This window comes from Palaemon carinicauda, chromosome 6 (genome assembly GCF_036898095.1).
Source record: "Palaemon carinicauda isolate YSFRI2023 chromosome 6, ASM3689809v2, whole genome shotgun sequence".
NCBI lineage: Eukaryota > Metazoa > Arthropoda > Malacostraca > Decapoda > Palaemonidae > Palaemon > Palaemon carinicauda.
In genome coordinates, this window is record NC_090730.1 from 22988121 (window position 1) to 23000456 (window position 12336).

Consider the following 12336-nt stretch of genomic DNA (forward strand, 5'->3'; position numbering starts at 1 on the left):
TATTTGAACGACAGATGGCGCTGTTGAGTACACCCCCTACCTGTGTAGCGATCGCTGGCGAATTTTTCCGTAGAGTTTTTCTGTCGAGCAACAGAGTTGCAGCTATTATAATCACCGGGTAAGTATATTCAAAAATTTATTTTATTATCAAAATAACATTTTAGTGTACAAAAACTTTCATTTACTCTTACTATATTGTACATCACTAAACGTTTGAATGTATTATTCATTTCACTCAAGATAATAAGTGTAACGCTGTAAATGCAAATTACTGAAATATTATATGAATTTAGTAGTAAATACAATACTGTGCAATAAATACATGATAAACAATCATTACACACACTTTCTCTCCCTCTCTGATCCATAACTTTACACTTGTGTAGAAGTTTCCATATTACTGTTTAACCTCTTTCAACTTTTGATTTGTAGTAAACCTGTTCGTGCTCTTAGTTTGGTCTTTTTCAATATTAGTTTTTGCTTGTTTGATTCTTGTGTTGGTGTAATGTCAGTATTCCTGTTTCATTTATAACAAACCTCAATCCTGGTCTTGTCTTCTGCATGTAATCTCTGCTTTCAGAATTCCATGATCTCATTTTCAAGACCGGACATAAGGCCTCAATTCTTTGTTAGATTATCAGTTAGTACAACCATTTGAACACAGATCCAGTGTACTGTATCTTCTTACCAGATTGTAATTGAAAAAAAACTCATTTGATATAATAGTTTCTATTTATACATACGCAATGTCATTGATATGAATGCCAGTGTAATAAACAAGAAAATAAAATGATGTTAATATTTAGTGTCAAAGGTGGTTTTGCAGAACATATTATCACATATGCTGGAGGGGGACCATACTTTGAACTTGGCCTTTCTGGATTCTTGGTGGTGTGCTGAACTGCTTCGGTGATTGGTGGTGTTTTATACAAAGGTAGTGTTGTTTCAAACAGCATATCATCTGTATCATCGATGGTTGTAGGTGTCGAGGGAGATGAAAGAAAAGTATGTTTTGGAATTATATCCAGTGATTCAGTTGTGGACGATGAGTGCTGACAAATAACTGAATTTTCCTCAGTAAATTCTGTAAAAAGGTAATTCATTTTAGTAAATCAAATACTGTCCTGTACTATGCATTAAGTATAAGCTTGCAAAATTTAAAGAATACAATATGGTATTGTTATATACAGAATCAGTGAAGGTAATGAAATACTACAAATGAAGTTTCTTCCAGTTAATAACATTTGGCAATATATTTTCAAAATAATGTTGTGTTTCAGGACTGCTTCTTGTTAATTACAGGATAGTATGGAGAATAATGCATAATTACTTTTGCAGTTGGGTATAGTGTTAGCCATTATCCATCCAACTCAATTAATGGTATAGTACTTATAATTGCTATTGATTTTCCAGCACAAATTACTTTTATATATCAGTCTACAGTGATTAATGGATTCTAGTTCTATTATTTTTAACAAAAGTAGAGATGAAAGTCGCAGCCAATCTCGACTTTGTCAGGTATGCCTGAATTCACTGGTATGAGAGAATTACTGTATTCTTTTTTCGATTTAACTTTTTTTATATATACTGTACAGTTTTTGGTATAGCTTGTGATTTATTAATCACAAATCAGTTTGTATAATACTCAGGTCATATGGTGCATACAGCACTATATCTATGAATCTCCCAGGTGACAGCTAATGATGAAAGGCAACCCAAAGTATAGGTGGACGTACCTGACATCCTCAGTCTCCTGTTAGTTTTGACTCGAGTCATCATTTATTACCCTGCTCCAAATTCAAAATGCGTTATTTGTAGTTAATTGTGATGGCTTCTTCAGGATTTATTAGTAATTCCTGTGTAAATTGTTCAATGGTATTAAGTTTGGGTGATTATGATCCTTAATCTCTTTGTGTGTCTCTCCTAGGATAGTATTGTGATTCAGATAGTCATTGTGAATAATGCAAAAACTGTACGGTTCTCCTTATGGAAAAATATGTTCAGATATGAACACATTAAGAGATCAGAACCTAAAAGAACACTAGCTTTTAGTGCAAGGGAGCTACCAACAAGTCCTCAGCATCTAATGAGCCTCGGGTTTCTAATAGTAATGAGCTTCATAAGCTCTCTATTTTGTACAGAAAAATAGAGATTCTAACCTTATCTGCCCAGTTTCAAACCCTAAAATAACTCATCAAGTTCTCACTAGTGGTTTTAGTGCACCAGTAAGTAAGGATTGTGAGGGTGCACAGTGCATGACAGAGTCAAAATCCTATCTTGAAGCCTCTCACTCTTTTTTTTTATCTACTTTGGGATCTTCTATTACGCAACCCTAACAAATCCATGATGCAATCAGGAAAGTTCTAACAGCATTTATTCTTTTGGATAGTTAGAATTCTCTTGCTTGAGGTTACACCCAAGCACACTACTCTATCTGTTTCCTTATTACATTTTTTCACTGGGCCATTTTCCCTGTTTGAGCTCTGCTTTTCCAACTAGGGTTGTAGCTTAGCTTTTTGATCTCTTGAAATTAAAGCTCGCTTGATGGACCTTGATGCTTATGGAGGTGTAGACCCAAATGGTATTTTTTCTTTGTTTTTATGAAGACTGCAGATTTCTTAGCTCCAAAGTTATCTGTCATTTTGTGCAAGTTATTAAGAGGAGGTTCTTTTAGCATTTGCTGGAGAATCAGTAATGTTACTCCATTTTGTGAATGTATTTGTGGTAGCTCAAGGCCAGCTGATTACCGGCCAATTTCCATAACATCCATATTTAAAGTTTTTCAATATTTAACTTAGCCGGTGATTATATAGCTGCAACTCTGTTGCTCGACAGACAACTCTACGGAAAAAACTCGCCAGCGATCGCTACACAGGTTGCGGGTGTGCCCAACAGCGCCATCTGTCGACCAGATACCCAGCTCTCAATGTAAACAAAGACTCAATTTTCTCTCTGTCGAGGTGTCGACAAGACGTACTTTACTCGCTGTTGCTAAACTGGAGTTTTTCACATCTATTTGGTGAAGTACTATATTCTAGTTTTGAGCTTTCGCTATGCAGGTGTTTTATCTTCATCTTAAATCTTGAACTCGTTTTGGATAGATTTAATTATGGTGACAAAGAGAGTATGGACTTTCTTTCACTTTTACATGGCCGACCCTTCCCTTAGACGGAAGTGTGTTTAGGCTTTTAGTAATTATCTTATCACGTTATAGATTTTCCTCTATATATTTTATATCTCTCCGCCTTTATTAGGCCTCTTCGATTAACTTTCCATTTATTATAAACATTAAATATTTTAATGTTTTGTTTATATGCGACCTTTCCTGAGAGTAGGCGGTCCTAACTTGGAAACCGAAGTTAATCAACGTTGAGCCCTTTATATCGTATTTAGCTTTTAAAGAGCTAAGGATTTAAAACTTTTTAAATGTAATATTTTATGAAAGAATTTCTTTGATAGTCTTCGTACTGTTTTCAAAGATGAACTAACGTTTAGTTTATTTATGCTACGCAGTTGTTGACGTTCAGGACGTTCAACATGCGCTCTATCGTTACGATAGAGAGAGAGTGTATCACGGTTTCACTTTGCAGTAAGAGTAAATCGATTCTGACGTTTTGTTCATTCTTTCTTAGCTTAAATGTTTTAAATTCTATTTTAAAGGAACTTTTTATTTGAAAAACCTTTCAGTTTTTTCCTTTAGTCAAATAACATGTTTTTTTGACGAAATATAATTGGGCTCTTCTCTTAGGTGCGAAATCAAGAGAGAAAGAGAGAGAGAGAGATAGAGACGGAGGGAGAGAGAGGAGAGAAAACGTTCCGTTCAAGCGGGTAACGTTGTTCTCGTGTTACTCTCGTCCCTAGTCGCTGTACGGGGAGGAAGGATAAAACGTTTTTAGTTTTTTATTCTCGTCCCCAGGCTATGTACGGTGAGAGATTGAAAACGTAGTTTATATGAACTAGTGTTTAGTCTCTTTCCCACCCACTGATTTTTTTATCTTAAAATATGTTTTCTGTTTTTTGCTGGTATTAATGAGCTTGCATTATACGACTGATTTCGCATTTACTACCTTTTAATGAAGGGTAGAATTGCGTGTTTCAGGTAGAAATCAGTAAAAGTTTCGATTTCAGTGAAATAAGTGCAAAACAGAAAATCGAAGTGATAAAGTGATATGCGCAAAGTGTTACAGTGTTGCGTCCGAGGGTTCGTCTGTTCGTGCCTGTCGTTCACCTAGTCCGGGACCTCTTGCATGCTCCCAAGCCCAGAGGAGAAGTAATGTCAAACGACTTATGGGTTCGAGAGGCCTTGATCAACGAACAGACGTTTTCCCTCTATGGTATCGGGTGTATCTTACCAAGATCTCCCCTACCATAAGACGAGAGAGACGTTGTTTCTCCTCGTCATCCGAAGGCTTTTCGCATAAGAAACCTGTCACAAGGTTTCGAAGCCCTTAAGCGAAAGTCAGTCCTTTCAGGACAGGTCCAGCGTCCTGGTTACAACCATTAGGACAGCTCTGACCCTATGCAGTCATCGGATAACTGCTCGCCGCCTAACAAAAGCGTAACACAGACTCCGATTCTTTTTTTTTGTTGGCAAAGTGTTGCGGTCACAGACGTTACCCTCGTCTCTTACCACAACCATTTCCGTTGATCCTTAATGGGTTGTATGGCAAGACATGCAGTATATGCTTGCCTCCCTTATGGAAGACTATTCTGCCGATTAGTCCGTTGAGTCTAGCCGTTTATCTCATCGATATCCTGGCTTTCAGCCAACCTAACGTTCCTTTGTGCTTACTGTTGACGTTGGCGTAGCTTAGTCACGTCAGTCAGGTTGTTTAGAACCACACTCGATGCGGTCTCGTGTGGTTTTTCAGCCGCATTTGGACGTTAGGCCACTTGCTGATGCTCCTGTTGACGTTCAAGACGTTCACTAACAATCGGAGTTGACTTGTTTTGACGCTGTGCGTCAACCTCCGCATTCTAGAGTTGTTTTGACTGCTCAGTCTAGGCAGTCAAAGCAGTCTCGAGTGGACGCTGTGCGTCCTCACGCACCTGTTGTGGTTGACAGTTCAGTTGTTGACAGTTCACAGACTGTCAAGCAGTTACATGACGTTGCGTTCTGGTCCGCTACTAATGCACCAGTGAGTGTGGACTCTGCTTGTAAAGCATTGCCACCATGGTAGGTCTCTCCCTTGCTTGAGACTCAGCTATTATCGGACAAGGTTCCTGTAGATGAGGAAGTTGCTGTTCCCCCTCCTACTGATATTCCCTTGAGGACTCTGTCAGATGGAGAGGAGACTAAAGCTGCTTAGCCCCCTATGGACTTTAATTAAATCATGATGATTTTTTTAAGGATCTTTGTCCAGATCTTTTTGTAACTGCTGCTCCTCGTTCGCCTAAACGTCAGAGCTTACACTAGGCCTAGCTACTTCGAAGCCGTTGTTTTTAAGCTAGTGCTCTCTCGCTCTCCTAGAGAGCTTTACGTTGGCTAGGCGACTGGTTTTTCACCAGGAGTTTAGGGGATACAGCCTTTGCTTTCCCTTCTTTTAAACTGGTTTATAGAGCGAGAGTCTGATAAGACACGAGAGAAGTTCTCGGCTTGGGAGTTCATGCCTCTGCCCAGATAGACTTCTCAATTCTGGTAGACTCTCCCTGGCGCCTGGCCAGGAGACGCTCCAAGTTTTTTACAGGTCAACTTCACAGCTGTTTTCGAGCCTTTGAAGTTTTGCTGTACAATTATGTCATGCATAACAAGGCTTTCAGGGATGGTAAGCGGTACCGCCTCAGTCGCTAACCCTGTCTGTTGCCGCACCTGCTCCCGTAGACCCTAAATGAGCTTTGCTGCAAGACATGCAGTCCAAGCTTGCGTCCTTGATAGAGGACTTTAATGCGGAGAAGGTTGCTACCGAACCTTCTGGCCAACAACCTTCCATCCGGTCGGTTGTGCGCCCTGTTGACGCTGAGGTAACCTACTCGCGTCTGCCAGTTGAGGTGGTTCCTCCACCGATGCGACCCAGTGTGGGTTGCCAGCCGCACGTTGACGTTAAGCGACGCTCGGAGGTGGTTGTTGACGTTCAGGACGTTCAACAACCAGCAGAGGTGACTTGTTTTGACGCAGTGCGTCAACCTCAGCAACCCGGTAGGGTGTTGACTGCACAACCCAGACGGTCTAGACAGTCTCGGGTTGACGCTGTGCTTCCTTGCGCAAAATGGTTGTTGACAGTTCACAGACTGTGCAGCAGTTCCATGATGTTGCGTCCGGCTCCGTCACGCATGCACCAGTGCGACCGGACTCAGCGAGCCAGACGTTGCCCACTCCGTTGCCGTTTCCTCATCAGTTTTCGGATGAGGAACCCTCTGATGAGGACGTTGCTGAACAACAAGACGATCAGCCCCCAGAATAGATCAAGCCCTGCTATCCATCCAGAAGATGCTGAAGAAGGAACGCTGCTCAGTCAGGCTGTGGATGAGTCTGGTAGGGACGCTGTCATCCGTGGAACAATTTGTGTCACTAGGAAGACTACACCTCCGTCCTCTTCAATACCATCTAGCTTTTCACTGGAAAAAGGACAAGACGCTAGAAGCGGTCTCGATCCCGGTTTCCGAAAAGATAAAGTCTTGTCTGACTTGGTGGAAGGACAATATCAACCTAAGAGAGGGTCTTCCCCTGGCTGTTCAGACTCCCAACCACGTTCTCTTCTCGGACGCATCGGACGTGGGCTGGGGCTCGACACTAGACCGTCGGGAATGCTCAGGACTGTGGAACTCGAGTCAGAGGAGCATGCATATCAACTGCAAGGAGCTGTTGGCAGTACATCTGGCCTTGAAAAGCTTCAAGTCTCTCTTTCGAGGCAAAGTGGTGGAAGTTAACTCGGACATCACCACGGCCTTGGCGTACATCTCCAAACAAGGAGGTACCCACTCACTGACGTTGTACAAGATCGCAAGGGACCTGCTCATCTGGTCAAAAGGTCAAGACATCTCCCTAGTAACGAGGTTCATCCAAGGCGACTTGAACGTCATAGCAGATTGTCTCAGTCGGAAAGGGCAAGTAATTCCAACCGAATGGACCCTCCACAAGGATGTGTGCAAGAGACTTTGGGCCACTTGGGGTAAAACCATCCATAGATCTCTTTGCAACCTCGCTGACCAAGAGGCTTCCAATCTATTGCTCTCCAGTCCCGGACCCAGCAGCAATACATATAGATGCTTTCCTCCTAGATTGGTCACATCTGGATCTCTACGCATTCCCACCGTTCAAGATTGTCAACAAGGTACTGCAGAAGTTCGCCTCTCACGAAGGGACAAGGTTGACGTTAGTTGCTTCCCTCTGGCCCGCGAGAGAATGGTTCACCGAGATACTTCGATGGTTAGTAGACGTTCCCAGTAGTCTTCCTCTAAGGGTAGACCTTCTACGTCAGCCACACGTAAAGAAGGTACTCCAAAGCCTCCACGCTCTTCGTCTGACTGCCTTCAGACTATCGAAAGACTCTCGAGAGCTAGAGGCTTTTCGAAGGAAGCAGCCAGTGCGATTGCTAGAGCAAGGAGAGCGTCTTCCATTAGAGTCTACCAATCGAAGTGGGAAGTCTTCCGAGACTGGTGCAAGTCAGTTTCTGTATCCTCGACCAGTACCTCTGTAGCTCAAATAGCAGTTTTTCTCTTATACCTGAGAAAAGGACGATCCCTTTCAGCTCCCACTATCAAGGGCTACAGAAGCATGTTGGCATCGGTCTTCCGGCATAGAGGCTTAGATCTTTCCAAACATAAAGATCTGCAAGACCTCCTTAAGTCTTTTGAGACCACCAAGGAGCGTCGTTTGGCTACCCCTGGATGGAATTTAGACGTGGTACTAAGATTCTTCATGTCAGACAGGTTTGAGCCTTTACAATCAGCCTCCCTGAAAGATCTCACTCTTAAGACTCTTTTCCTGGTATGCTTAGCCTCGGCTAAAAGAGTCAGTGAGATTCATGCCTTCAGCAAGAACATCGGATTTTCGTCAGAAAAAGCCACTTGTTCGCTACAGCTTGGTTTTCTAGCCAAAAATGAGCTGCCTTCTCGGCCTTGGCCTAAGTCTTTCGATATCCCCAGCTTATCGGAGATCGTAGGCAATGAACTAGAAAGAGTCTTATGCCCTGTTAGAGCTCTTAAGTTCTATTTAAAGCGTACTAAACCTTTACAAGGCCAATCTGAAGCTTTATGGTGTTCAGTTAAGAAACCATCCTTGCCTATGTCAAAGAATGCTTGGTCAGACTTTATCAGATTGTTAATACGAGAAGCTCATTCACATCTGAGTGAGGAAGACCGAACTTTGCTTAAGGTGAAGACGCACGAAGTTAGAGCTGTAACAACTTCCGTGGCCTTTAAGCAAAATATATCTCTGCAAAGTATAATGGACGCAACCTATTGGAGAAGCAAGTCAGTGTTCGCGTCATTTTACTTGAAAGATGTCCAGTCTCTTTACAAGAACTGCTACACACTGGGACCATTCGTAGCAGCGAGTGCAGTAGTGGGTGAGGGCTCAACCACTACAATTCCCTAATTCCTTATCCTTTTAATCTGTCTCTTGAAATGTTGTTTTTTTATGGATTGTCCGGAAGGCTAAGAAGCCTTTCGCATCCTGGTTGATTTGGCGGGTGGTCAAAGTCATTTCTTGAGAGCGCCTAGATTAGGGGTTTGATGAGGTCCTGTTGTATGGGTTGCAACCCTTGATACTTCAGATCCTAGGGGTCGATCAGCATCCTAAGAGGATCGCGAGGCTCCGTAAGGAAGACGTACTTAAAAGGCAGAGTAATTGTTCAAGTCGACTTCCTTACCAGGTACCTATTTATTTTGTTTTTGTTATTTTGATAACTTCTAAAATGAAATAAAAAACTCTTAGCTCATAAAAGTGTGAACATATATTACTGGTCTCTACCCACCATCCTGGGTGTGAATCAGCTATATAATCACCGGCTAAGTTAAATATTGAAAAATGTTATTTTGATTATAAAATAAATTTTTGAATATACTTACCCGGTGATTATAAATTAAATGACCCTCCCTTCCTCCCCAATAGAGACGCAGTGGGACGAGGAGAAAATTGAGTCTTTGTTTACATTGAGAGCTGAGTATCTGGTCGACAGATGGCGCTGTTGGGCACACCCGCAACCTGTGTAGCGATCGCTGGCGAGTTTTTTCCGTAGAGTTGTCTGTCGAGCAACAGAGTTGCAGCTATATAATCACCGGGTAAGTATATTCAAAAATTTATTTTATAATCAAAATAACATTTTTGAACGTCTTTTGGCAAAACGTGTAAATAGGTTTGCTGAAGGTAATTATCTGTTTCCTAGTAAAGGCTTAGAGTGTGTGATCCCTTCATACAATCTCCAATGCTGTACAGAAATCCTTTGACTGTTGTCAGGTAGTTCATATGATTGGTCTTGATTTTAGTGCTGCCTTTGACCGTGTTAATCATGAGGCCATTGTTTTGATACACAAACAGTTGGGAGTTGGTGGGTCATTTCTTAACATCATTATTGAATTTTTAAGTAATAGATCACAAAGAGTTGTTGTTGAGGTACCATAGTGAATATAGGAATATGATATCTGGTGTTCCTGAGGGTAGTGTTCTTAGTCCATTGCTCTTCATACTATATACACATGACATGTGGTTTGGTCTAGAAAACAAGCTCGTTACATACTGTATGCAGATGGTGCTACCCTCTTTGCATCAATTCCATCTCCTGAATGTAGATCTAGGGTTGCTGAATCTCTTATTAGAGATCTAGGCAAAATTAGTGCATGAAGCAAATTATGGGGCATGAAGCTGAATCCAAACAAAACTCAAAGTATGATTGTAGGTCGAGGACAGTGGCTCCTCAACATCCGGATCTCAGCATTGATAAAGTTTCTTGAACCCTGTATGACTCTTTTAAAATTTTAGGTGTAATTCTCAACAGTAAATTTACTTTTGAGAAACACATTAGATCTGCGTCTTCTTCAATTGCACAAAAAATTGGGATATTGAGAGAGTTGTAAGATTTTCTGTGATCAATCTGTTCTGAAGTGTTGTAATTCTTTCATTTTACCTTGATTTGAGTAGTATTCTCTTGTCTGGTCTTCAGCGGCTGATTCTCATCTTAATTTATTGGCCAGGAACTTACGGTCTATTAAATTTGTTATTCCTGATCTAGATATTAATCTTTGGCACTGTCGTTCAATTACTGTTGTTCGCTATGCATGTTGCATAAGATTTTTCATTATTCTGACCATCCTTAACTTTCAGATCTTTCCGGACACTGCCATCTTGTTTGTAATACTAGGTATGCAGTTAATATGAGAGTCAATACTACATAATATTCTTGAGGTTTTATTCCAGCTGTGACCAGGTTGCTGAATGATCTTCCTAATCAGGTAGTTGAATTGGTAGACCTCAAAAGTTCAAACTTGCAGCAATTGATTTTATGTTAAACAGACTGACATGTCTCTTTTTTATTGTTTATATATGATAGATCTGTTGTAATGCTGTTACTGTTCTTAGAATATTTTATTTTAATTGCCCATTACGTGTCATATAGTTTATTTTTACTTCTCTTATAGTTTGTCTGTTTCATTATTTTCTTTCTTCAGTGGGCTATCTTTCCCTGTTGGAGCCCTTTGGCTTATTGCATCCTGCTTTTCCAACTAGGATTGTAGCTTAGCTAGTAATACAGTGATATCTCTCGATACAAAAGCTTCTGCATAGAAATTTTCATGCTCTAAAACGAGATGCGAGGATTTTTCCGACTCATATTGCTAAAAATGTTTCATGCTATGAAACGAGATACGGTATTAGATTCACCCGACCGCTGAGACTAATTTTAAAATTTGCGCGCTACCAGCCATAAACTCGCCACTGTCCTCCCGCGCTCCCTTTGGTTATCTCTCTACTCTGATGCTAGTTACCGCCATACGATCCTTCTCTCCTATTGGTTAGCATATATCCCATCAGGCATCTACGTATCGGCATCTCTCGATCATTTCGCAATCATTCAGATTGAATTTGTGTCGTTGATTTCGCTTTCGTGCTTTTACTTACTGAACTGTATCGTGTTTAGTTAGGGTATTCAGCTCGAATGTTATTAGCCATGGGTCCCAAGAAAGTTGCTGATGTTCGGGGAAAGAAGAGTATGCTCTCTATGGAGACAAAGCTTGAGATAATCAAGAAGTACGAGCTTGGCATGCGGTTAAGTGTGATCGCTAAGGAATATGGCCGAAATCTGTCTACAATAGGAACAATTCTTAAACAGAAGGAAGCCATCAAAGCAGCAACACCTTCTAAGGGAGTGGCTGTTTTCTCCAGCAAGAGGAGCCACATCCATGATGAGGTGGAGAGACTGCTGCTTGTTGGGATTAAGGACAAGGAAATCGCTGGAGAAACGATCACCGAGACAATAATCTGCCAGAAGGTCAGTGGCATTTTCGGTGATCTTGTGCGTGCTCTGGCAGAACAGGACGCAGGAGAATAGACATCGAAGCAGGCACTCCCGAGTTCAAGGCTTCTCAGGAGTGGTTTGAAAAATTCAAGAGACAGTCTGGTGTTCATTCAGTGGTGCGGTATGGAGAGGATGCTAGCTTGGACATGAAAGCATCCAAAGCCTTTGATAAAGACGTTCGACCATTTCTCTGGTTATGGTTATTTTCCCTTTGCCTACACATGCACTGAGTAGTCTGACCTACTCTTTACATACTCTCCTCTGTCCTCATGCAACTAACAACACTGAAATTATCAAGCAATCAATTCTTCTTAGCTCAAATGGTTAACTACTGCACTGTAATTGTTCAGTGGCAACTTTCTTCTTGGTAAGGGTAGAAGAGACTCTTAGCTATGGTAACCAGCTCTTCTAGGAGGAGGACACTCCAAAATCAAACCATTGTTCTCTAGTCATGGGTAGTGCCATAGCCTCTGTACCATTGTCATCCAATATCTAGGGGTAGAGTTCTATTGCTTGAGGGTACAGTTGGGCATACTATTCTATCTTATTTCTCTTCCTTTTGTTTTTATAGTTTTATATAGTTGTAATGTTACTTTTCTTGAAATATTTTCTTTTAATTGTTAATTCATTCTCTTGTAGTTCATTTCTTTATTTCCTTTCCTCACTGGGCTATTTTCCCTGTTGGAGCCCTTGGGCTTATAGCATCTTGCTCTTCCTAATAGGGTTTTAGCTTAGCAAGTAATAATAATAATAATGATAGTAATTAGGAAAGCCTCCATCCAGATCCATGGGTGTTGACGATGGTCAAGGAGGGCTACCAGAGAGCTCTGCTCTCCAGCCCTCCCTTGTCCAAGAAACCAATACCTTTGCCAATCTGTCTATTGAA

The 12336-nt window shown here is 41.3% G+C and overlaps 1 protein-coding gene across 1 annotated transcript in view; it reads right to left on the reverse strand.

The window, feature by feature from the left end:
* Positions 1-749: 749 nt before the first annotated feature.
* Positions 750-12336, reverse strand: part of LOC137642908 (ankyrin homolog) — a 53507-nt gene continuing 41920 nt past the window's right edge. The window contains exon 10 of the mRNA XM_068375772.1: positions 750-1084. Within this exon, the coding sequence (XP_068231873.1) occupies positions 750-1084 (335 nt within the window). The remainder of the gene's footprint in view (positions 1085-12336) is intronic.